This window comes from Pseudorasbora parva, chromosome 1 (assembly GCF_024679245.1).
Source record: "Pseudorasbora parva isolate DD20220531a chromosome 1, ASM2467924v1, whole genome shotgun sequence".
Classification (NCBI taxonomy): Eukaryota; Metazoa; Chordata; class Actinopteri; order Cypriniformes; family Gobionidae; genus Pseudorasbora; species Pseudorasbora parva.
The window spans coordinates 44,553,578-44,575,729 of NC_090172.1; the positions used below are offsets into that span (position 1 = coordinate 44,553,578).

At 39.5% G+C, this 22,152-nt stretch overlaps 5 protein-coding genes across 5 annotated transcripts; 1 reads left to right on the top strand and 4 right to left on the bottom strand.

Moving 5' to 3' along the window:
• Nucleotides 1-351: 351 nt before the first annotated feature.
• On the bottom strand, nucleotides 352-3,969 carry slc38a8b (solute carrier family 38 member 8b). The gene is made up of 10 exons (XM_067451091.1): nucleotides 3,172-3,969; nucleotides 2,735-2,933; nucleotides 2,385-2,541; nucleotides 2,095-2,199; nucleotides 1,953-2,010; nucleotides 1,707-1,821; nucleotides 1,442-1,589; nucleotides 1,041-1,240; nucleotides 589-640; nucleotides 352-494 (listed from the first exon to the last, which is right to left on the bottom strand). Exons 1-10 carry the CDS (start codon nucleotides 3,367-3,369, stop codon nucleotides 392-394), a joined length of 1,335 nt encoding a protein of 444 aa, XP_067307192.1. The 5' UTR covers nucleotides 3,370-3,969; the 3' UTR covers nucleotides 352-391.
• A 5,293-nt stretch (nucleotides 3,970-9,262) lies between these two features.
• On the top strand, nucleotides 9,263-10,354 carry exosc6 (exosome component 6). Its single transcript, XM_067442502.1, has one exon. The coding sequence runs from the start codon at nucleotides 9,382-9,384 to the stop codon at nucleotides 10,192-10,194; it is 813 nt and encodes a 270-aa protein (XP_067298603.1). The 5' UTR covers nucleotides 9,263-9,381; the 3' UTR covers nucleotides 10,195-10,354.
• Nucleotides 10,355-10,495: 141 nt separating this feature from the next.
• Nucleotides 10,496-13,356, bottom strand: tmppe (transmembrane protein with metallophosphoesterase domain). The gene is made up of 5 exons (XM_067442482.1): nucleotides 12,244-13,356; nucleotides 11,717-11,827; nucleotides 11,468-11,633; nucleotides 11,227-11,366; nucleotides 10,496-11,091 (listed from the first exon to the last, which is right to left on the bottom strand). Exons 1-5 carry the CDS (start codon nucleotides 12,959-12,961, stop codon nucleotides 10,901-10,903), a joined length of 1,326 nt encoding a protein of 441 aa, XP_067298583.1. The 5' UTR covers nucleotides 12,962-13,356; the 3' UTR covers nucleotides 10,496-10,900.
• Nucleotides 13,357-14,067: 711 nt separating this feature from the next.
• On the bottom strand, nucleotides 14,068-14,810 carry mtbl (metallothionein-B-like). Its single transcript, XM_067442507.1, has 3 exons — nucleotides 14,507-14,810; nucleotides 14,328-14,393; nucleotides 14,068-14,233 (listed from the first exon to the last, which is right to left on the bottom strand). The coding sequence occupies exons 1-3, from the start codon at nucleotides 14,529-14,531 to the stop codon at nucleotides 14,130-14,132; spliced, it is 195 nt and encodes a 64-aa protein (XP_067298608.1). The 5' UTR covers nucleotides 14,532-14,810; the 3' UTR covers nucleotides 14,068-14,129.
• Nucleotides 14,811-15,041: 231 nt separating this feature from the next.
• gnao1b (guanine nucleotide binding protein (G protein), alpha activating activity polypeptide O, b) lies at nucleotides 15,042-20,872 on the bottom strand. Its single transcript, XM_067442492.1, has 8 exons — nucleotides 20,080-20,872; nucleotides 19,934-19,976; nucleotides 18,759-18,900; nucleotides 18,090-18,250; nucleotides 17,849-17,977; nucleotides 17,007-17,136; nucleotides 16,545-16,698; nucleotides 15,042-16,445 (listed from the first exon to the last, which is right to left on the bottom strand). The coding sequence occupies exons 1-8, from the start codon at nucleotides 20,195-20,197 to the stop codon at nucleotides 16,258-16,260; spliced, it is 1,065 nt and encodes a 354-aa protein (XP_067298593.1). The 5' UTR covers nucleotides 20,198-20,872; the 3' UTR covers nucleotides 15,042-16,257.
• Between the last annotated feature and the right edge of the window lie 1,280 nt (nucleotides 20,873-22,152).

Here is a 22,152-nt window from a genome sequence, read left to right on the forward strand (position 1 = left end):
GGTTTCATTTTTAACATTTCATTACAGAATAATGAACATCGCTAAATACAGTTTTATTTAATTTCACATTCACAATGAGGCAAAATGTTAATTCAATTTAATAAGTTATTACAAATATAAATAATTACTGTGTTTAACACTTGCATACATATTCTCCATTATTATCCAAATACAGTTCACAGTCATTCCATATAACACATTTGAAAAATGTGTATTATTCTTGTATAAACCTACACAAATAGGTTATATAAAAATATATAAACAAAATCCTCCCATGCATTGTCTTAGCCACACACACACCATTTTTCTGAGACAATAATATTGCTGATGATGATGATGATGATGATGATGATGATGATGATGATGATGATGATGATGATGATGATGAAAATTAAAATTTGTGCATCAACTCCATAACAGCTATAGTTGTGCTCTGTCCAAAGATAAAAGCTCCAGTAATGACAGTCACCACACCCCAACCTGTCAAGAAGGTTCTGAGAAAAAGAAAAAAAAAGAAAGAAAGAAATGTGTAACAGAGAACGTGATTTTATTTCTGGCTGTTTCATCTGGACAACATATATTACGCACCTCACTCTGTAATTTATAGGTTCTGTCTGCATGGCAAAAATGAGGCACAATCCTGCAAACAAACAGCTTGGTCAATGCCATATCATGGTCTATTATTGTGCGTGTTAGTGTGTGCGTATACTTTTTTCAGTAAAGATGTGTGAGAAGAGCCTTTTACATTGCTACAAAAAGCCTTCTATTTCAAATAAATGCTGTTCTTTTGAACTTTAAATGAATCAAAGAATCTGCGGTTTCCTCAAAAATATTCAATAACCTCCTCAATCTAATTAACATTGATGATGATAATGAAGAATAAAGAAATGTTCCTTGAGCATTAAATCAGCATATCAGAATGATTCTGAAGGAAATGCAGCCTTGATGAAGAAATCTTACCAACCCCGAACTCAAAGGTATAGAATATGTATGCATGCTTGTGTGTTTTTAGATTGTAATTGTTTCATTGAGTGTCTCACCAGGAAAGATAAATATAAAGAAGGCACTAATTCCTCCAATTACGCTGATGACCTCACTCATGTCTGGTACAAAGATGGCGATGAGGAGAGTCACAGTGATCCAGAGAAGTGTTAGAATCAGACGGCACCGACTCTCAAACACAGACGTCATTATGGCCCGTCTTTCCCAAAAGCGTAATATTTGTGTTAGAATCACTGACCTGTGAACAAGACGCAATCATTGACACATGAATGTGTGTGTGTGTTTGTGTGTGTGTGTGTGTGTGTGTGTGTGTGTGTGTGTGTGTGTGTGTGTGCATGTGTGTGTGTGTGTATGTGTGTGTGTGCGTGTGTGTGTGTGTGTGTGTGTGTGTGTGTGCAGTGAGTTATACACATTTATTTGTTATTATATTTTACAGTACCTTCCCAAAAGCAGTATTATAGGATAGATGGTGATGATCGAAATTCCAAACAGCAGCCTAGCAATAATCATCACTACATCATTTCCAGGATAGGACATCAGGATATCTGAGGCTACTTCTCGTCCAAATGTAAGAAAACCAAACACACCTGCCATATTCCAACCAAGTGTCAGTCTCTCAATTTAAGACAAAAACTATTAATATTATTACAGGTAATAATATGCTCTACATATGTGCATATTTAGAGGATATTGATTTGACTCACCTGTGAGGGTATAAATAAGCAGGCAGAAAATCATAGACGTGACTGAGATGAAAACCCAATGTGTCATCTTTTTGTTTTCCATACTGCTGTAGATTGCAATACAAGCTTCATGACACTGCAATACATATGATGATAACAGCGTATCAGCTTTGAGCAATCATAATGTTCAAAAGTACAACAGAGAAAGTTGCAAATGTGCATCAGAGATGTAAAGAAAGAAATTCTTATTTTTTTGTAGATTCTGACCTGGAAACCAAAACAGATGGTAGGGACCACACTGAACATGGAGGCCAATGAGTCCAATCTGTTACAAACACAAGAGCCAAAATAAATATGAATAATGAACACATGCACACAACTTTACAGCAAGCGCGTACATATAACTCACCCTTTACTGTGCTCTGGTGTGAGGTCTGCTGTGTGCTCATCTTTTAGATAATACTTTGCAATTACAGCTACACTCAGGTATGTAGCAGCCAGAGTTCCCAATACACTGGCAATTAAACATAAAGAAACATTAAGAGATCAGAGATAATGATAGATACAGCAGCTCTACTACATGGGACAGAGGTGAGAGAGCAAATGATTTGTGAGTCCTTCTCAAATTTAATTGATGATGGAATTATATTGTGTAAAAATAATTAGGGAGTCACAGATTTATGTCAGCTTTCAATGCACCTGGTGTATTTCTGGATGCCGATCTCTTTGGGTATTGAGAGTGGAAGGATGATAATAAAGCACATGATTAAGAGCGCAAACCGGTGATCTGTATACCAATGATATGGCATCTCTTCTTCTGTGTTACCCGTCACTGTCTCATACAGAGACAGGCACACTGAAACAAACACAAACAAAGGAAAAATATATCTGTCTCGTTGTCATGTGTATACACACATTTGTTTGTCTCACACTGAAACATAATGACTCATATGGAACCACACAGAGCACACACACACACACACACACACACACACACACACACACACACACACACACACACACACACACACACACACACACACACTTACATTTATCCAGTTGATCCTGCACAACCACCAAAAAGGCCACAGAGATCATGAAGAGGTTGAAAACAAAGCAGATCTCACACAGATGGCCGATCCTCTGTCCACACACCTCTCGCACCACATCATGATACGTGTTCTGCCGACTGATTGATGAGGCATAGCCAAGAATGACCAACCCACTTATCAGAAATACCAGAGACACCTGAGAAAGGGAGAAAGATTTTGAAATGCGTTGAAACTCCACAATCTACACATTCATTTTCAACTGTATCAACATTAGTATTGCTTTATGTGAGTTGTTTCTTTGCTAAAGGGTTGAATGAACATTAATGACTTTTCTAAATATACCTATCACATTCTCACTCACTGACTGAAAAATGACACAAATGCTTAATTCTCAATAAATAAATAAATACATTTATTTATTAATTACAACGCACCATTTCCACAATGACAGCTGTGTTCACGCCACCAGCCTTCGCAAAAGCCCAAGGAAAGTTAAGGAGTCCCGCGCCGAGGGCAGATTTAAGCATGATGAAAATGGCCCCAAACGAGCCCAGCCGCGGGACGTCCGAACCCCGCGCAGGTTTGGATAGCAGACTAATGCTGCGTATACTCTCCCGGGCCAGTTCCTCCATTTTCAGTTCGCTAAACGAATAGGCTTACTAGAATTATACAGTTCTGTATTCTAAGACGAAAACAATGCAAGAAACTTCCCTGCGTAATAATGAAACGCTTTATATGTCCAATGCATCCGCACTTGTCTGCTGTAAAATCACTGTTCTGTTTAGTAGCCTATAGCGAGTGAGCCTCTCTCAAGTAAGACCCCTTAAAAATGTCATCCTAAGGTGAGAAATATTGTAAAGCCTTGCTAGCGTTTGAAACGGTGGGTTCCGAGTCTAAATGATTGCTTCTCTACAGATGCATGCCAGGAGGAATTTGCTTCTGATTTCACACAAGAGCGACTACAGCAACTTATCAAATGAGACCTGCGTTTTGTCTAGAACAACAGGAATTCACGTCAGGACGGTGATATTTTCTAACGTGAAACACTGCAGCAAAATTCAATTAGTGCTCGTCTTGACCCTGTTTGAACCCTTTGAGCAAATATTAATTTGAGGCACATACTTGAGGCACGTGTCTCTTTAAAGGGACCACAAAAAATTAGTTTGTTTGTGAGCTCATTAATTTGCACTGTTTAGGTTACTTTTATTTATTTTTGAAAGAAATTAAATGTAACATTCCATTGCATATAACTCGGATTTAAAATTGATCTAAAAATATGAAGCTATCAATATACCTGCGTGGAGCCACACAAAGCAAATAAAAAAAATTAAAGCAAGGAACTTCACAAACAAAACCAGTGTCATCCCATATATAGATGTAAGACTTGTGTCACTGTGGGGACCTAGATTGAGTTCCCAGTGAGGAAACAAGCTTATAATTGTTTTGTTGGGTTGTATATCGAAGACACGAGACCTCCTCAAGGTTTTAGCCATGCTCTTGTTCATCTGAGTTTGCCCCACCCCGTAACTCCAACATTACATGATTCAGGGTGTCAATAGGCGACTCATGTATTACGTATCATGACATCTCCCCCTTTTTTTGACATTCTGCAGGCAAAACACACCCCCCCCCCCACTGCACATCATAACTAAACAGCTTTATTTTTCAAGGATTTTATTTAACATAACCCTGTCCTTTTAACTGTGACCGAATAAACGTAAGGAAAAATCATTGAACTACTCCTCAATAAGTCTTCTTGGTTGAGAAAACTAGTCCACATGCCGTTTTCACAGGTAGGCTTAAGAGTTTGGTGGGGCTGACATCTCTTTCCCCTGTTTGAGTGTCCATTTCATGTTTTGCTCTTTGTTGTCACACTCATTTTCTTGAGTCACATTTTGTTTGTCCGCGTCCTTCCTTGGTGTGTCTCTTTGTTCTTTTGATTTCATCAAAACCGTTCTGTTCCTTCTGTACACCTGTTCCTCTGGTGTCTGAACGACATAAGATATTGGCTGCTCAGAAAGTCCAGTAACTTCAGCTGGATTCCATGTGCCATCTTGCCATATTCTTACATTGTCACCAACCTGAAGTTTCTGAAGAGGTTTTGATCTTTGGTCGAAATATTCCTTCTGCTTCTATTGCCTGTTTTCTAACACCTGCTAGACTGGGTTAGTTACCATGCTAGGCTTCAGCAAATCGGGGCCATCAACAGTTGGGCTGGGGATGCTCCAATATCCTCCATGGGTGTGCTACTCAGGTTCAACAGACACAGTTATGGATCTTTACCATCAGCTTTTGCCTTCTTTAGCATATGTATAACAGTCTGATGGGGGTTTGAGGTTTTTGTGCATGAATTCCCATTCTTTCGCAAAAGTTTGAAATTCACGGGAGCTAAACTGTGGCCCATTGTCTGAAATTATTGTTTCAGGAATACCATGTCTGGCGAATTGTGACTTCAGATGGGCAATGACTGTTGTACTTCTTGTATCTGACCTCAGTCACTCTACTTCGATGAATTTGGAGTGATAATCCACTAAGAGTAGATACTCCTGCTGGTCAAAGGTTAACAAATGAACTCTGCCAGGGTCTTTCAGGAACGCTGTGTGGATGTAATGGCTCTTTGGCTTGGCGTTTCTGGTATGTGTTGCATACATCACAGTTGTTTACCATCTCTGTTATGCTTTGTGACATTCCAGGCCAAAAAAGCACATCTCTCGCTCTCCGTCTGCAGCTTTCTATGCCTAGATGACTTTCATGAATTCGCTTAAACATTTCTGCTCTCATTGATGCTGGAACTACTCCTTTAAACAAAACTACATCCATCACTGATATTTCCTCTCTGAAGTTCCAATATCCTTGTATTTCTTTTGCTGCTTGACTCTTCCTTTCAGGCCATCCATTTAGCACTGTCTCTGAGTTTTTTCAGAATCACATCATTTTTGGTTTCCTTTATGAATTCATCTAGTTTCTCATTTGACACAGGTTAGTTTGACATTACCATATGCACTTGAACTTCTATTTCTTGATCAGGAGAGCCGGTCTCAGGTAATGACGCTCTGGATAATGCATCAGCTATACATCTCTTTCCCTGGCTTGTACTACACATTCACTTGATATTTTTGTAGTCTTATCAGCAGTCTCTGTATTCTCGCTGGAGCTCAGCGGCTTTTTCATTATTGCTTCAAGCGGTTTGTGGTCAGATTGTACATCTACCTCTCTTCCATAAACATATTGATGAAAACAATATCATCAACTCATGTACTGGAACCCCAGTTCCACTTGACCAAGTGTCGAGGTGTCCTTGAGCAAGCCACCTAACCCCAGCTGCTCCCGACGAGCTGGATGGTGCCTTACATGGCTGACATCGCCATCGGTGTATGAAGGGGTGAATGTGAGGCAAGATGTAAAGCGCTTTGGATGGCCAAACATCTGTTAAAAGCACTATATAAATGCAGTCCATTTACCATTTACCATGAAAATGTTCTACTCCAAACACAATTGCCAACATCTCCTTCTCTATTTGCGTGTAACGCTGTTCTGTTTCGAATGTACGCGATGTGTAAGCCACTGGCTTGTCTTCTTGAAGTAAAACAACACCCAGTCCGCTTTTAGATGCATCGACAGAAAGGGTTACTTGTAGACTGACATCATAGTATCTGAGCAAGGGGGCCTCAGTGAGCATTATTTTCAATTTGTTGAATGCGCGTTGATGTTCCTCCTCTCACTGCAACGTCATCTCTGGTCAGTATACGCAATGGCTCAGTGTGTTGTGACATGTTTGGAATGAACTTGGAGTGACCATACCTAAAAATCTCTCCACATCCTTTTTGCATTAAGGACTAGGTATTTTTCTGACTTCCTCTATTTTGGTCTTATCAGGTTTCAAACCAACCCGTGCGAAGATGTGTCCGAGATATTTGGTTTCCTCTAGGCCTATCTTGCATTTCTCCTTATTCAGCTTGAAGTTCTTAACTCTCACCTTCTCCACTTGCTTCAGTCTGTTATCATGCTGCACTTTTGTTTCTCCCCAGACCAACAGATCATCAATGTACATTTCAAAGCCTTCAGTTCCTTCAAAAAGTTGTTTCACCGTCCTGTGGAAAACTTCTGGAGTTGAGTTAACCCCAAATGGGAGATGGAGGAATCTGAAGCGGCCAAAAGGAGTGTTGAATGTACAAAGGCGAATGCCAAAAACCTGAATTTGCATCCAACACTGTAAAGTAATTGGCCCCTTGAGTCTACTGGTTATTTCTTCTACCGTTGGCAGCTGATAGTGTTCTCTCATCACTGCTGTGTAGAGATCTCTGGGGTCTAAACATATTCTTAATTACCCCTTGGACTTTTCCACAATCACTGAAAAATGAACTCTTCAATTCTTTCTATTACTTTCAGTTTTTCCATTCTGTTCATTTCGGGGTTTCAGGTTTTTCTCTCAGGGTCACTGGAATTTTCCTAGGTGGATGAACTTTGGGAACCATATTTGAATCTATTCGGATCGTGTGCTCACCCTCCAGGCAACCTATGCCCTCAAACACATCAACATACTCTGTGAAGATATCCATTTTATCACTTTTGCTCAATTCCGCACTCTCCATATGAGCCCCATTTGTTCGCATGCATTAATTCCTAATATTGGTTTAGCAACTGATTTCACCACAATGAAGTCCAGTACATGAGTTTTCTTTTTGTATTTCCCTGTCCAGTTAGTTACACTTTCCTTTCATGGGTATCTTGTCTCCGGTGTAAGTTGACAGTTTCACATTTGTGGGTCTAAGTATGTTCTTTTTTTCCAATTCTTAGCAGCAGGCTGTAAGGGATTACATTGGCTTACGCACCAGTATCAAGTTTAAATTTTACATGTTTGTGCTCCAGTTTCAAGTCAACTGTCCATTCACCTGTCCCTGTCTGCGTTTCCACTGCACCTATGAAGAGACTAGGGCCCTGTCCCAAAATGGCACCCTAAACCCTCACAGTCTTCCTCTGAGTCCGCACTTTCACGATGTAATGCCGCTTTGACTGCCGGGTAGAAGTCTTCTGCGTAGCGCGCAAACTTGAGGGCTTAGCTGAAGTGCGCATCGAGGGCGCATAGCAGCCGCAAAGGGGGCGCTCACGAGCACACTTCTTTAAGCTTAAATGACGAATGGGACACCCTATGGTCTTGTGGACTTAATGGACACGCGCACGCAATGGCCATTGTAAGTCCCCAAGACAGAAAGTGCACATGAAGTGTGCCATTTGGGACAGGGCCTAGGTCTCTGTTCTGTGACATCATCAACCGCACTTTTTTGATTTACACATCTTAGCAAAGTGATTCATTTTATCACAGTTCTTGCACTGTTTGCCATATGCAGGGGAATTGCGTGATGCATGCACTGTTCCACATCTTTTGCAATTAAAAGTGCCTGTTTTGTCTTTTTCATTCGGTTTGTATTTATTTTGTTTTTACAAAACCATTACATCTGTGAAGCGTTCCCATATATATATATATATATATATATATATATACATATATATATATATATATATATATATATATATATATATATATATACATATATATATATATATATATATACATATATATATATATATATATATATATATATATATATATATATATATATATATATATATATATACATATATACATATATATCAGTGGCGGCTACTGGTCTGTCAGAGAGGGGAAGCTCATTTTTGGCCAATTGTCTTATTTATTTAAAAGTAAATTCTGCCCTACGTTCCTTTTCAAGAAAATGGTCTTTTACCCTGTGAATGAATGAACGATCTAAAAAAAATATTAAACTCTGTAAAACTGAAACAAGGAATGTGGTGTATAATTGTGTGAAATGTATGATGAAAATCAAGCAATTTCGCCAAGCAAATATCAAAGAAATAGGTTGCAGAAGTTTTTATTTCGACTGAACTTGAGAAATCCGCGATGGGACTGAGCGCGAATAGCTTCAGTGATTCCTTATAGTACAGAATCGCTGTCAGTCAAAAGGAGATGCAGACCCTCCAATCATCACGCAGAAGCTCAGCGTCCGGGCCAGCCCACTCCCCATTCACTCCCAGAGACGCTGAGCGTCCGTGGGCGGGACATAATCGCAGCGTTTATCCAATGACCGTCTAGTTTCGAAGCGCTGAAAAAAACCGTTCAAAGCAGCCCCATTGAAGTCAATGGACGCTGGGCTTCAATAGGGAAATGCACTGTGACGCTGCGGGAATGTATGAGAAGGAAATCGAGTCAGCCGACCTGCTATATGTAACTGATTCTGAACGAACTCGTCTTTGAGATGAACGTTTTCTAACGCATTTTTAGTCAATACAATGTTAATATAATAGTACATATTTGACCATTAATTTTGTGACATAATAAGGGAAGCCGAGCTTCCCTTGCAGTCTTAAAGAAATCGCCACTGATATATATACATATATATACATATATGTGTGTGTGTGTATGTGTGTGTTGCTTGCTGCTGAATATTGCAACAAGCTTCATGCCCTACTGTGCGTCATGTCCGCCTATTCGACAGATGGCGGTAGAGCATAATCGGCAGTGTCCTGTAGCATACAATTCCTAGAACAAGACCTGAACGGTTTCACTCCTGAAGTTATGTTTTAATAAACACGTGGGTTTATCGAAAATGCCGGTTGACACAAGACGTATCCGTGGACCGGAGGAGTCGCAGTCCCCGCTGCTCTTTCTGTCCCCAGACAAAATTCCCAAAGCCAGCAGCAGGCAGGGCGTTCGCGGGAATGGAGACGTGCGGCCGGTTTTTGCGCGCTGCGGGCTAATCAGCCAGGCAAAGGGCTCTGCGTACCTCGAGGCTGGAAACACCAAGATCATATGCTCGGTATACGGACCGAGGGAAATTGAACGCAAGGACGAAACAGACATGAAAACCGGTCGCCTTGTTTGCGACTTTAGGCTCGCGCCGTTTTCCTGTGTGAAACGGGGTGCCTGGATCCAAGGCAGCGAAGAAAAAGATCTGTCCGCGACTCTACTCGAAAGTTTGCAGCCTGGAGTTTGCCTGCACAGATACCCACGCTCACAGATTGAGGTTAATGTCATCGTTCTGGAGAATGACGGCTCGACTCTAGCACATGCGGTGACCTGCGCCTCTATGGCCCTGGCGGATGGCGGTATTGAAATGTATGATGTGGTGTTAGGCTGTGCACTGCGGCAGAATGGAAACACGTGTCTTGTTGACCCATCATACTCAGAGGAGTGTGGGAGCTGGCAGGAGGGATACGAGGAGAATCGGGGATGTGTCACCGTGGCTCTGCTTCCCAATTTGAATCAAGTGTCTGGTCTGAATGCTGACGGGGAGATGCGGGAAGACACACTGACTGATGCTGTGAGAACCTGCATGGACGGCTGTCACAAACTCTATCCGGTGGTACAGCAAGCTCTGACGCGGTCTGTGAAGAAAAAAGCTCCTCCACCCGAGAAATAGACGTTTGCTTGCAACGATCCTTTTTTTCTTGTTGAGGAAATTAAAATTGTAAAACTGTAAGTTTATGTATTATTGCATGCATTGCTTATCAAACTTTATACACTTAAGTGTGTAAATGTAGTACCAATTAAATAAACGTATCTTCAGTTGCCATAGCAAATATATTTTCTTTTATCTTTTTTCCCATTGGTTTTGTATTCAGTTAGTACTTTTGCAAATATATAAAAGCATGTTTGCAATATGACTGGCTTTTTTTGCTGGATAAAAACTTATAAGTAGAAAAGAGAAATTCTGAGGCTGATGCTTTCCGGTAGCATGTAATGGTCTGTAATTAAATGGCTAAAACAGTACAAATACATACAAATTAATTTTAAAAACTGGCACTTTGGGACATGGATATTCTCAAAATAAAGTGCTTAAATTTCTAGCATGTTTGGCAAATGATTTAAAATACTACACTCATTTAAAAAAAAAAATGACAACTAAAATTTTGCTAAATGTGTCTCATTCTTTGAATAGTAAATACGATTTTTCTTAAGCAAATCAGTGCAAACTTGAACATCGTATATGTGACTGATGTATCACAGAATTATGCATACATTACTATGTAATACATGTTTAATTGTGTGACAGTGTACAGGGTGATGAGGTAATGAATATGTATGGGCGAAAATGTATGTTTGATCCCTGCACTATTTGAGTGCTCTCAAGCACGTTTCAGTATAATGTTTGTGATTTCTGAACGGCTTGCAATTCGCATTGGAATGCCATAATAACCGGTTCCAGCGGTTACATAGACCATAGTGTGTTCAGAGACACGGTAGAGTCCACAGAAAAATGGATTCAGCAGGAATGCCAGGATGGTGAGGGGGAATAGCTGACCGGCATGTGTGTGACCTACACAAACACAAAATTGCATTTTAGAGATCAGTACTCAATGGAGGGCATATGTTACTCTTCAGCAGTACACTCCTAAATGTTCACGTTAAAAGCATCTGTAAGACCACAATGTTTTTGTTGACATTTACATACCTGAGAGTACAAGGTTGATGTCTGGCCGTTGCTGGAGGGCCTGTTTGGCAGCATGAGGCTGATGTGCAAGAAGAATAATAGGGCTCTCTGCACTGCAGCCACTAAGAGCTTTCTCAACATCCATGCCATGGCTTGGGTATCTTTAACCAAAACAACACCACTGACATGACTCCCAGTGCAAAGCACATACACCAGATTTGCATACATTTAAATGAGCCTGAGACGATATCACTGGACTGACCGTAGCATGCGGGCCTCGAGGTCGTCTATCCCAGCGAGGCAAATACAGTCTTCAGGTTGTTCAGGACGGAACACCTTCACATTGCTGTTGTGAAGAGCTTCAATCCCCATTGAGCGCAAGAGCTCAAACCAGCCTTCAACATCAGCAGTGTAGTAGTCATGATTGCCTGGAAGTCATACAGAAATGCATGTAATAAAAAAACATTTATTTACATATAAACGATTATTTCCCTTTATGTCATTAAGTTACCTGTAGCAAAATAGGAGCCCAGTCGAGGCTTCATCTGTCCCAGTGGTTCGGCAGCGCTCCTTAATCGAGTTACCTGAGAGTCAGTCAGATCACCGACAATAACCACTATGTCTGCAGCAACAAAGAGTAAAATTCAATGTCAGGTACACGTTAAAAGGATAGTCAAGCAAAAAAAGTACAATTCTGTCATTATTTGCTCACTCTCAAGTCACTCCAAACCTGTATGATTTTCTTTCTTCTGAAGATGTTTTGAAGAATGCTGGTAACCAAACAGTTTTGGTTCCCATTGACTTTCAGTTTATGGGCCATCGAACCAAACAACAAACAAACAATGCAAGCTAATAGGAACCAAAACTGTTAACCAACAATCTTAAAAAATATCTTCTTCTTTTATGCTCCACAGAAGCAATTGGGTTGGAATAACATAAGGGTGAGTAACTGATGACATTTTTTTTTTTTAAATGTTTGGGTGAGCGATCCCTTAAATATTTCAAACAATAATCTGATACAAGATGTAATCTAATTACCTGGGCTCAGTTCATTCACCATAGTCACAATGCGCTGAAGTTTGGAGCGGCCTACTGTAGGTCCCAGATGTATGTCGGACAAAAGCACTAACCTGAGCCCGTTCAAAGACTCAGGGAGCTTCTCTACTGGGATCTCCACCTCAATTACCAGTGGAGGCTGGGCTGCATTTACCAAACCATACACTGCCAGTATCGCTGTTACTATCAATGCCAACACGGTCTGGCTGGCTGATCCGCTCGCGCCCGCATCCTCGTCACTTCGCCTGCGGGAGAGAAGCCTGCGAAGGCGGGTTAGGCAGCCAAAAACAAACAGGAAGAACAGTAGGATGACATAAACCCCCAAACAGGAAAAACTCAACAATGAAAACCAGTGTGGCTCAGTATCCACGAGGAAAAACATGCATAGGTAGCTCCCGTGCACGACAGTGAGAAACAGCAGGACAAGAAGACGCCAACATCTCTGCGGGACAGAAGGAGCTCCCCTGGTTCCGCACAGCCGCCTCACCACGCGTTTCCAGATGTAAAGAGAACCGATTAGCAGCAGGGAGTTGATGAAGAGAAGAAACTGAACACGAAACAGCAAAGCACGCGTGCCTATGTCAACACGCTCCGATATTAATGTCCTGGACATAAGCATAGAGAAAAAAACAACCCCGGACGCGATTCCGATTTTTCCCTCGGCGGAGAGGCGTCCAAATCCAAACATATTGACCGGCATGTGCCCGGTCACTGACCCCGGGACAGTCTATTGCATATATGGTGCATTCATTCTTAAGAAAGCACGCTATAACATAAAGGAATGATAAAAGAGTTCGTCATACCTTTCAATTCAAAGTCCATTCCAGTCTAAATGATCTTATCGTTATGATCTTAACTGGATAACACAACTTCCGCAGACAAAGACGTGTGATGGCCGCTATGATGACAACATGAAAAATACTGTCTCGACTAGAAAGGTCATACAGCCATTTGCTACACACTCAAGCTACAAAAGCGTCCACCAATTTGCGAATCTTGTAAACAAATTAAATATAAACACGTCCGTAATTTGACAGCGTCTCTTCAAGCTCTTCTGCGTGACAAGTGTGTGCAGTAATATCATTGGCTCGACACATTAAAGAGGCGTGGCTAATGTGACGTTCTTTATCCTGATTGTAAGCAAACTGTTATTAACTGACAAATATTTGAGTAATGTAGCCCTGTTAGTTTGTAAGTTTTTACATTAAAACACAATTTCCTGTCTTGTTTTATGCTACATTGTCGTTATCACCCAATAATGTTTTTATTGTTACTTTTTACGATCTCTTGAATTCTGTCCTCCAATTATATTCAGTAGGCCTAGCTATTACAAGCTCTAGGATCAATTTTAAATGAATACATTTTGAAGGTATTTATTTATAAGGTCATAAAACTCATGAGTTCAACAATGTGATAAAATAAAACATCCTTATTTTAATTTATTATGATTATTAAATTAATTTTAAATAACTGATTCTGATAATACCTAAAGTCGAGGTTCCAGTTGTCAGGTTGTCTTTTTACCTTATCAAACAGTATCAAATAAAAATGTATACACATAAACACACCTTAAATATATTCAAATATTTTTAGGAAAATATATTTAAATATTGGTAAGAGAAACGAGAACTGTGTGAGAATGCTACAATTAGTTTTCTGAAGTTTGCAACAAGCTGTTCTTATAGCATGACTGTTATTTTCTGTATTTATTCAGTGTGCATGAGCGTATCCTAGGACAGGCTATGTGTGAGAAATAAGGTCAAATACATACTTTTAGCTTATGAATAATCACAACAAATGCGGGAGTACACGATAGAGTTGTTTTTATTATTAAATGAGCACAGTGTCACAGCGCATATATAGCCTTTTCATTTGCAGCATCTTGTGTCGCACGATTTCTCCTTGTCCTTGCACGCGCTCTCGCAGCCCTTCGTGCCCTTATTACTGCATTCAGATGGACAAGTGCTGCAACCTACCGGGTCGAAAGGGGGAAAATTGATTAAATTCTGCAGAACTCTGGGTGAAGTGATGTTTAACAACCCAAAAGCGCTGGTTATTCGACTCACTTTTCTTGCTATGTGCGCACGCGCAGTTGGTGCATTTGCAGTTCTGCCCGCAGTTACAAGATCCAGCTACAAGACAAAGGTCTTATCATTTCCAGAAGACGCGTGCACACCACCGCGTTTCTTGCTATTATTTCGATTATATATATATACATTTATTTATATTTGGTTTATATACTTACTTTTAGAACAGTCACACTGGTCCATTTTCCCACCTCAATTTCAACGTGTGTACGATGCTGTCTTGGAAAAATCTGTCTGGTAGAAATAAATGGAATCGCTCGTTCGTGCGTCACAATCACGTGTAAACGTCATATGAAGAGTGTGAGCGCGCTGATGGATGAACTCGGGATCTCATTTGGTAGTCATGTAGGAATAGACACATATAAAAAGGAAAGCAAGGTATCCCAGCAAACAGTTTTAGTTTCCAGCATAATAGTTTTTGGTTAATATAAAATAAAACCTAAAATATCAATTTGATAAGGTTCTGTGTAGGTTATTAAAATAACCCTCCCTGTAAAAATTTGGGAAGCTTGGCTTCGGTTACCAAAAAAATGTTTCCAGAACGTTCTTATGAGTTTCCCAAAACTGACGTTATTTGATCTATTTATGCAACTGCTGTAATTATAATAATTGTATTGTATATCTGCAGGTTAAAATAACCTACCGGTAACCACGTTAAAGGATTTACAGACAAATCAGTGCACAGCCAGTAGATGGTGCTAAAGTGTTTTCTTTTTTAATGTAAACATTTCATTGGTCGGTCAGAAGACTAAACCCAGCAGTACAGTGCAGTATTACCCCAAGGGAAGAAAGGAGAACATTCAGTGCACCAAACAAAACCTAAAAAAATAAATAAATAAAAAATTCATCCACAGCAGAGAAAAAGGAGGAAACTGGGAAAAGAAATCTGGGTTAAGTAACAGGTCATGGTAGAATAAAGAGTGTGCATGCATCACACACGCATATGTACACTCTCACACGTCATTGTGTCATCAGTTGAAGAGAGTGAGATGAAAAGAAGCAATAGCTCATTCGTTCAGCAATTCAGTTATATATATATATGAGTCTGAATTACTGTCTTAATATTTACGCTGTTCTCCATCTAAAGTCTGCAAGCTAGTTTGTTTGTATTCGTAGCCCGACATTGATAGGGTGCACAAAGTGTGGGGCGATACAAAATATGTAAATACATGCGCTTATAATTATATAAATAAATAAACTACAGAATAAATTTATACAGAAACGAACAGATTTTGAACTATTTGTGCTCATGTTGAGTGAGAATGTTGTCAACATCACACTTTGTAAGAGGCTTCATTAGCTGAAAGGCATTTTACGTCACAGCCTGAAGCCAGTGAGCAGAGAGACCCAATAAGGGGCGATGCCAGGTCTCAAACAACTTTGGCTTAAGAGCTGCCCCTGGACAACATTCAGTTTCTGAAATGACATTCAGCTCTGCTAAATGATTCACCATATACCTTGCTCTCAGTCACTCTGTTTTTCTACAGACATTTTTGGGTTTTTTAAGAAAAGCCTGCAAGAGACACTGATCCTTCGGGTTTTTGAGATCATTTTAGTTTAGGATCATTTAGTCAGCACTTGGAAGTCTCTTACACAGCAGAGAACCTTTGTGTGTTATCACCTGACAAACACTCTCACTCGTTGTGACTGACACTCACACACATGCACTCATGCTTAAAGCATCTATGCCCGGCCAAACACTCGTTTTACACTATACATGCACACCCATACGTTATTTACTCCAGCAATGTACTGACAAACTACAAAAGAAAATAAGGGATACATGTTCTGAACAAAAGACAAAAATTGACAGTGTGAAATGAATTAAGGGAGTGCCTTGGCCAAAGTCACAGGGGTGTCAGTTCAGTCACTTGTTACCATTTCGAAGGGCAACAAGTGGAGTCGGTGCTCAGTAGAGGCCACAGCCACGCAGGTTATTGGCAATGATGATGTCAGTAACAGCATCAAAGACCACTTGGATGTTTCCTGTGTCTGTAGCGCAGGTTAGATGACAGTAGATCTCTTTATTAGGAGAGCGATTCTTACTTTCAAACTGACCCTGTATATACGTTGCGGCGGCTTCAAATGTATTTGGGCCTGTCGGAAAAATGAAGACATGATGAGAATTTAAAAGTTGATGACTTTTTAAATCTGTAAATGTCTTGTAGGCTATAGATTTGTGCATGGTTGTTGTACCTGTGTATTCTGGGAAGCAGATATTCAGGGGAGATTTTACAATCTTTTCTCCAAAAAGATCCTTCTTATTGAGGAAAAGGATGATGGACGTGTCAACAAAGAACTTATTGTTACATATAGAGTCAAAGAGCATAATAGACTCATGCATACGGTTCTGCAGAGAAGAGAGAGAGAAGACACTGAATCAAACATACTTGCACTTTTGGAACTGCACAATTAGCACACACGAATAAATGCTTTTTTATAAAATGTATATATGGTTGGTAAAACCTATAGGATTCCTCTGTATTTTCGGTGTTTCAAATCCATTTTAGGTTGATCGTCAATGGATTGTTTTAGAGAACAAAATGTCAAAATACAAAAAACTCAAGAGTGCTTAAAGTTACTTTACCATTAAATGTCATAATATCAGTATGCAAGCTGTCTTAATGATCAGGTGTAAGTCTGAGTGTAGTAGTTCACCGTGGTCTCATCCTCATGGAGCATTTGGTCGTATCCACTCAGTGCCACACAGAAGATAATGGCTGTCACATCCTCAAAGCAGTGAATCCATTTTTTCCTCTCTGATCTCTGTCCCCCCACATCAAACAGCCTGGGGACGAAACATCACACACTTTCAAGACACATGTGAAGCCATGTACACGCATGTGTGCACACACACAAAAAAACTGTCCAATCAAGTCAAAACTCATAATGCATGTTAAGAAAAAAAATAGGTCGACCACAGATATTTGTAGCATCTAAAAGAGAATGAAAAGAAATCTTAATTTTCAAATTCCTTCACAAATAGACAATAACTATAAAGACTAACATCGGACTACTATTTTTTATTCAACAAAATATTCCCATGTAATTCTTTTAGCATTCACATTTAAAACATAATATTTTAAAGATAAATTAAAGTGTAAAGAAATTAAAGATATGAGTCAAGTCAGATTTTATAACACTTTTTTTCTTTTCTTTCAGTAAACACTGTTTTAATGCAGCTTTGTAGAAACTCATATTAGCATGTCTATAATGTCTTAAATTTACACTAAGAAGTTTTCGGGCTGGATCATATGACAATATATATATATATATATATATATATATATATATATATATATATATATATATATATATATATATATATATACATATATATATATATAGATGAAACCAGTTGAGATTCAACTCTATATATTTACTAATTTTATGCAGATAAAAGGTTTGATAAGGTGCCATAACATGCGTTTAGGATAACAATATAGGAGTACAATAAATAATATATTAAATTCACATCAAATGCATAACCTAATAGATACCTAAAGTTAAGGTTCTTGAAGGTGAAATTTGTCTCAACGATGCCAGTAGTTTTGACTCGGGTTCGGAGAATATCCTGTTCAGTGGGAAGGTAATCTGGAGATCCAATGCGCTGCAAACTGTCTAGGTAACTGAAACACAGATTTATAGGGTATTATGATTTATATAGGGTGTTGAACATTACACCTGATGGTGACATGGACCATCTTATTGTATTTGTGAGTGTAAAACAGAGGAACTCACTATTGGGCAGAGTCATTAAGCTGATACTCTCGAGAGCGGTTAAAGCAAGCTTGAGTTCCAGCATCAGTCCACAGACGTATCATGGCACTCAGCAGTTCTGTTGAGTATGGCTCTGTGTCTTCCATTCGACCAACCACATCAAATACCATCTTAGCATCTGCCTATAAACACATGCAAAATGTTAAAAACAACCTGTTAAATGAGTGTAGAAGCACACCCACTAAATGTGCACTGCAATGGCAACCACAATGATGTTTTCTAATTTCATGCACTAGGTGTCACTGTAGCTCAGTGCATCATGTGAGAAGAAGGGTTTGGGTAATGCAAGGTGAGGTAAATCACCAGGAAAATCCAATGCAAACATTAAAGAACACTGCAAATCACAACAAGTGTGCACAGGTACACTAACAGAAGGTGCATTAACTGTTTTTTTCGGCCTCCTTGCATTGTTGTATCAATGTAATAACATTATTAAGAATTAAGAGGTTAGAACAAATTTTAGATACAGTAATTGCTTTGAAAATGTTTGCGGGTCAAACAATAAAACATTTATTGCATCTGAATATTTTAAATAATCTTCCATCACACCACTTGCACTTCATTATCTGTGTAGTGTAGGAGTTTTAAAGTCAGTTCACAAGAGGGTGTGCTGCATGTGTGTTTACATACATTTCTGTCCTTGTCAGCGTACTCTATGCCAAGAGATTCCATGGCTTTCAAGATGGCGGCGAGGCTCTGAAGGGTGTTGCTATAGACCACAGGTTTAAACTGCTTTACATCATCTCCGGAGAACCCATCTTCATGGATAATCCTGACGCAAACACACAACAGAGCCATTATAGACACATGCGCATCACACAAACCCAATGGGTCAACAGTGCTGACACAATAATGCGCATATATGTATGTGACTGGGGTATGTGGTGGCAAAAGTACTAGTATGATGATGATGCGCTTCTACAGGTTGCATAGCACAAGTTGTTGGTCGCTTTAATATTTTAAACCACAGGTTAAAGAGTAACTATGCAATAACTGTATAACTGTAATAAAAAGTTAAAATTTAACTGGTAAGAGTGTACTGAAAACATCAAAATATATTTTAGGTCTGATATTAAGATGTGTCTGCTTAAAAATACAAAAATGCGCACTGATACTGGTGCATTAAAATGATCTGTAAACTTGTATTTTATTTATATAGACATTTAATAAAACTGTGCATTTGGTGACAAATGCAATGATTGTAGATGTGTGTGCATCTGTAGTTATGAAAATGTAAGGTTAGGTGGCATAGTCCCGGTAAATCCTTTTAATGGGCGGATAACGCTAAACGAGACTGCAGGGATCAAGCACTAAAAGCCACCCATTAAGATTAATACAGAGAAAGATTCTAATGCCTCACCAACTCTCTCTCTTTCTCTCTCTCTCTCTCTCTCTCTCTCTCTCTCTCTCTCTCTCTCTCTCTCTCTCTCAAGCACACGTAGAGGGCAAAATGAACACAAGGCCTTAATGCATAACATGGCACAATACACAAAAACCGGCCCCAGACTAAAGGCACATGACAAAAGCGTGAAACATTAAGGAACTTTAGAGCCCAGGCCGGCAGAAAAAACGGCAAAGCACACGCGCACTGTCGAGCTTCACTGCACACATGCGACTAACATACATACATACATACATACACACTCACCCAGCTCTGTCTCTTGGGGTAAGCTTGTGTTTCAGCACTACCACACAATGAACAGCGCGCGACAAACAGTCCCCCACCTTTAATCGCTCACAAGCATGGCGGAACCGACAAAAAAGGCACAACATCATTGAGAATGTTTAAAAAAAAACGCACTTACTTCATCTGTTTGACGATGGTGCTCTTCCCCGACTCCCCTCCGCCTGCGGAGACACAGGCTGTGTCAGTGGTGTCACACACACATACCTGCAGCATCCTTATTCAATGCACTCATTACAAATGGGCCAGTGAAACCTCACGACTTACCCAGCAGCAGTAATTTGACTTCTCTGGCTGCGCTTAATCCGTCTTCCTTCAGGTTTTTCTCGATCGCTCTGCTCCGGTCCAGAGCCGCGCGCTCCTCTGCACTTAACGTGCATCCCATTGCAAGACAGGGAGTAGGGACGCGCGAGAGCTGAATCCTAAATATCCGTCTCTGTCCCACACTCTCTCCTTTCTCGCTTGCTCAGTCTGCCGATTGTAGCTAAAGCATCCAAGCCGAATTGAGGTCAGGATAAGGCTCACACTCCGGCCTCTTGATTGGGAGGAGGTCGTCCTGCTCGCGCTCCGGATCGCGGGTGTCTATTGGGCGGCGGCAGTGACAGCCTGCACGAGCTCGTCTCATCCTGTAGTTCCCTCCTAATGCGCGAGGGGCAAACCCCTCTCATCGCGCTGACGTCACACAAGGAGCAGGGCTCGGGAACATCTGTTTTGTGGCAGTCGAAATAAAAAGCACCGCGTTTGCTTGATATGTTTGTATATCGGATGTGTCCCACGGTTTTGCACACGTTTTATTTCTTTTACTTAATTTTGTATGTTTTGTGGTATAACTGCAAGCCTGTTTATGTATTGTGCTGTGCAATATGCAGAGTCTTCCTGCAGGGTGGCTGTTTCAGTATGGGTGCCATGTTTGGATGGTTCTAATATTTTGTATTTCAATAAAAAGAAATCAAAATATAAAATTTAGTTTTTTTTCATTGCTTTGTTTTTAATCATTTTGTGGAGTTATTTTTATTAAGGGCTTAATTTATTTAATACAATTATTATTAGGCTACTTTTAATTTAAAACCGTTAATAAAACAATTATGTTCTTTTTCCTATTAAGTTGCACTTGGACTCTGACGCAAAAATTAAATGCTTTAGCTTTGTTCAGAACTTTCTAATACGGAAATTTTCAAATAAACTGGGTCAGTTTTGTCTGAAAATAAGGTGATATCATTACTTCTAAAAATTATTTGTATAAATGTAATATTCCTGTCAAAATTGTGTGTGACTCTTGTTGTGATTTTGCTTAAAGGGCAAGTTCACACAAAAAATGTGTCATATTCTCAAGCTGTTGTTAAACCTGTATAAATGTAATTCTTCTGCTGAACACAAAATAAGATTTTGAAGAATGTCAGTATTTTTTCCCCCCTCCATAATAAGGAAGTCAACTCTATTCTTTAAAATATCTTCCTTTGCACTAAAAAAAATTCAGGTCTCCAATTGAACATTTTCTAATGACAGATCACATAATTTTTTTTCAATTGGCCAAATTGAATTTCTTGAATTTCGTGAACTGATGCAATTTAATTCACAGAAATTCAGTTTGGCCACCTGAAAAATGTAGATGTGATCAGTCACTAGGAATTTTTCCATTGGAGACCTGATTTTTTTTACAGTGTGTGTTCAGCAGAAGAAAGATATCCATACAGGCTTTTCAGGTTGACAGAGTTTTCATTTTGGGTGGACTATCCCCTTAAATGCACCAACACAACGATGAGACACATAATATATATTTCCCTGGAAACCAAACCCATGGAATTGGTGTTGCAAGTGCCACACTCTACAAGTTTAATATGTAGGCCTATAAAACCACAACACTGGAGCACAGATATTCAAATATATAATAAAAATGTTCACTCTAGCTCTAAAAGATTTCTGTGGATTTCTCTAATACCTAACCCTTGGCATATGAGCCAGATGTTCTGCTGTTGGATTTCAACACATAATAATACTTTAAGAGTTTGTGCTTCATTTATATGGGTGAAATGCTTTGAAAGATGAGACCACTCCGGGAGTTTTTAAAATCTACTAGTAGTGCAAATCTCTGGAAATCTTAGTATAGCCTCACTCATGGCTTTAAAATAAATGCATGCACATACATAATAATTTCACACGTAGAAACTGTATTATTCTTATGGTTTATCGGGGAGGCTGTCACTTATTGCAAAAAGAATAAAGTGCATTTTAATATTGTAAAACATATACAAAATGCACATATACAAAACGCATAGACCTCTAGGTAAAGATGAATATCTGATTCTTTGAAATGTGCCAGTGGGTAGGGGAGAATGTAAT

Bases quoted from the DNA above. Each gene is read 5' to 3' on its own strand.
- slc38a8b (XM_067451091.1), bottom strand. From the start codon at position 3,369: ATGGAGGAACTGGCCCGGGAGAGTATACGCAGCATTAGTCTGCTATCC. The intron at 2,542-2,734 runs GTAAGTGTGTGT...TGTTTGTTTCAG, and splicing joins GCAGGATCAACTGGATAAAT to TGTGCCTGTCTCTGTATGAG. The intron at 495-588 runs GTGCGTAATATA...TCTTTTTCTCAG, and splicing joins CCTATAAATTACAGAGTGAG to AACCTTCTTGACAGGTTGGG.
- exosc6 (XM_067442502.1), top strand. From the start codon at position 9,382: ATGCCGGTTGACACAAGACGTATCCGTGGACCGGAGGAGTCGCAGTCC.
- tmppe (XM_067442482.1), bottom strand. From the start codon at position 12,961: ATGCCGGTCAATATGTTTGGATTTGGACGCCTCTCCGCCGAGGGAAAA. The intron at 11,828-12,243 runs GTAATTAGATTA...TTGTTGCTGCAG, and splicing joins GGTGAATGAACTGAGCCCAG to ACATAGTGGTTATTGTCGGT. The intron at 11,367-11,467 runs GTCAGTCCAGTG...TTTTGGTTAAAG, and splicing joins CTCGAGGCCCGCATGCTACG to ATACCCAAGCCATGGCATGG.
- mtbl (XM_067442507.1), bottom strand. From the start codon at position 14,531: ATGGACCAGTGTGACTGTTCTAAAA. The intron at 14,394-14,506 runs GTAAGTATATAA...TTTGTCTTGTAG, and splicing joins CCAGTGTGACTGTTCTAAAA to CTGGATCTTGTAACTGCGGG. The intron at 14,234-14,327 runs GTGAGTCGAATA...TCGACCCGGTAG, and splicing joins GTGCGCACATAGCAAGAAAA to GTTGCAGCACTTGTCCATCT.
- gnao1b (XM_067442492.1), bottom strand. From the start codon at position 20,197: ATGGGATGCACGTTAAGTGCAGAGGAGCGCGCGGCTCTGGACCGGAGC. The intron at 19,977-20,079 runs GTAAGTCGTGAG...GTGTCTCCGCAG, and splicing joins AGTCAAATTACTGCTGCTGG to GCGGAGGGGAGTCGGGGAAG. The intron at 17,137-17,848 runs GTATCTATTAGG...TTTCGTCCCCAG, and splicing joins TTCAAGAACCTTAACTTTAG to GCTGTTTGATGTGGGGGGAC.